This window comes from Nanorana parkeri, unplaced genomic scaffold, assembly GCF_000935625.1.
Source record: "Nanorana parkeri isolate BGI_ZX_2015 unplaced genomic scaffold, ASM93562v1 scaffold166, whole genome shotgun sequence".
NCBI lineage: Eukaryota > Metazoa > Chordata > Amphibia > Anura > Dicroglossidae > Nanorana > Nanorana parkeri.
This window is the reverse complement of record NW_017306434.1, coordinates 723,267-725,693: the sequence shown is the minus strand read 5'-3', so window position 1 is coordinate 725,693 and position 2,427 is coordinate 723,267. Positions and strand designations below refer to the sequence as shown.

The 2,427-nt window shown below is 45.2% G+C and overlaps 1 protein-coding gene across 1 annotated transcript in view; it reads right to left on the bottom strand.

The window, feature by feature from the left end:
* The window catches only part of LOC108785511 (urokinase plasminogen activator surface receptor-like), a 7,422-nt gene extending 5,385 nt beyond the window's left edge, over positions 1–2,037 (bottom strand). Inside the window, exons 1-3 of the mRNA XM_018554595.1 lie at positions 1,911–2,037; positions 1,591–1,704; positions 564–713 (exon numbers count right to left, since the gene is read on the bottom strand). Of these exons, the coding sequence (XP_018410097.1) occupies positions 564–713; positions 1,591–1,704; positions 1,911–2,037 (391 nt within the window). The remainder of the gene's footprint in view (positions 1–563; positions 714–1,590; positions 1,705–1,910) is intronic.
* Positions 2,038–2,427: the final 390 nt, after the last annotated feature.

Below are 2,427 nucleotides of genomic sequence, written 5' to 3'. Positions count from 1 at the left end.
TTTTTTTAAATTCCCAGATGTATTTTTTTTCTTCCATATCTCTGTATCTGTCTGCAGTTCAGCATCCAGTTATTGTCTTACCCATGCTGACCATACAGTAAAGGTTCCTGGGTGTCCATTGTAGCCGTCATGTGACTTTCCAGGGCCGCATTGACCTGGGAATGTTTGCCGGCGTGCTTTGGTGTGTATAAGCCCTTATCACCCAATAGCTTGGCTGGCTTGTGTTGGAAAATGCATATACATCACAATGAATTATCTGATTGACTAAAGGCCAATCGGCTGTTCACTTTGCAGGGGGGATTAATCCTTAGCCTAGTGAATGCGGAGAAAATTCACTGTGCAAAAAATACCCAATCAGGTGCAAGCAAAAAAAAAAATTACTTTTGCTTGCACATGATTGGACGACATCAAATGTCATTCACTAAGCTAAGGGGAAAATCCCCCCTGCAGGGTGAACAACCTATTTGCCTTCAGTAAATCAACCCCATGGCCTCTGGGATAAAAGAGGTTCTATTAGCTGTGCGTATTGTTGTCCAATTGGACTGGTAGACTTTGTTCCTTACCGTAGTACGTGCCGCTGTTACACATATCTGAGATGCAGCACTGAGAACTTATATACGTTTTCCTATATCCCATGTCTACGTACACCGACTCGTTGCACCTGAGTCCCTGAGAACAGCCCTTGTATGTCCATTCCGTGCTGGTCCCATTCTCTGGAAGGACAAAGCACTGTTAGTTATTGTCGTATTGATCTCTCAAACTTATTTTCAATAATAATAACAGATCAAACAAGTATAGATGGTCCAGCAAAGTACTTATTTATATTTTTGCCCAAGCGCTCCCAGTCATCATGTTTCAGAACAGCTCTGACTCTCTCAGCTCGGGTTCCCTGAACTTCCTGTCAAATGCAAGATCACATAGGACAGCAAAGTCTCCACCAGCTGCCCATCTACTGTGTGTGCCTAGGCACACACATATGTAAATTGATAAAAAAAATCTCATAGGTGGCAACAAATGTAGGGGGCACTCTGATGGATGCAACGAAAAATTGATTCTCCCCATCAAAGTGCCCCCTTACATTGGTTGTCCCCATCAGAGTGCCCCTTCCATCAGATGTCCCCATTAGAGTGCCCCTTTACATTGGTTGTTCCTATCAGAGTGTCCCTTACATTGATTGTTCCCATCAGAGTGCCCCTTACATTGGTTGTTCCCATCAGAGTGCCCCTTCCATCAGGTGTCCCCATTAGAGTTCCCCTTCCATCAGGTGTCCCCATTAGAGTTCCCCTTCCATCAGGTGTCCCCATTAGAGTGCCCCTTTACATTGGTTGTCCTATCAGAGTGCCCCCTTACACTGGTTGTTCCCATCAGATTGCCCCTTACATTGGTTGTTCCCATCAGAGTCCAGGACATTGGTGAAAGTGATGGGCAGACGGAAGGCGGCACCCACTACATGAAGGTAAGCTTTGATTGCATTATCAGAAACAATGCTATTATGTATTCCTATTACAATGCTGATGTTATAACAGGACAGTGCATGCTGGGACTTTACAACTCCTTTAATGTTATGAGAGGTCAGTAAATATTTCATACCTACGTAGGTGAAGGACTGTGACATGCAGCTGGTCTGGTTGAGGGTACATAGTTGAGTAGACTCTACACAATCAAATGGTCTTCCAGTACACTGGTTGCATTTCAGAGGAAGACCTAGGAGAGAATCAGGGGGGGAGATCAGCCCAAAATCAGCTTTGTATGCCCTTTAGTGATATGATGACTGTCATCTGCTTAGCAGAGTATTACTTGTACAAGAGTCACCTCAGGTCTTTAAAGCTTACCTCCAGACAAACAGATAAAAACAGAGCCGTCTTTACCGCAGGGCAAATGGGGCAACTGCCCTGGGCCCCATAATTTACAGGGGCCCACAGCAGCTGTCCTTTTAGTCCAGGGTGGCAAGCAGAAGATGAGCAGCCGCCGGCCAGTGGAGAGATCATCTGTGTCATCGGCCAGCCCTTTCTCCTGTTTCTCCACAAAGGATATCATTCTACTTTGTGTGCACCTTTGAAAACCCAAATATTACCCTGTAAAGTAGGAGTGACGTCATTACTGTGCTGTACATTGTCTATGCGGAAAACAGAGCTGTGGGAGGGGCCCAGCAGGCAACACCCACTACAGGCTGCCTGCAGAAAAATACAGAAGGGGGCGGAGACAAGACCAGTCACCCCGCACAAAAAGAGAGAGCAGCAGTGACCGGTCTTTATTACAGGAAGTCTCAGGCTGGATGACTGCACAGATCTGGAAGAAATACGCAAAGCTCACCGAGATTCAGGAAGGATACACATGACTCTTGTACAAGGACAATATTTGCTGATCACAGAGTTCAGCTTTAAAGCCCAACATTTTTTTTTTTTTAGTTTTTTATTAAGTGGAATA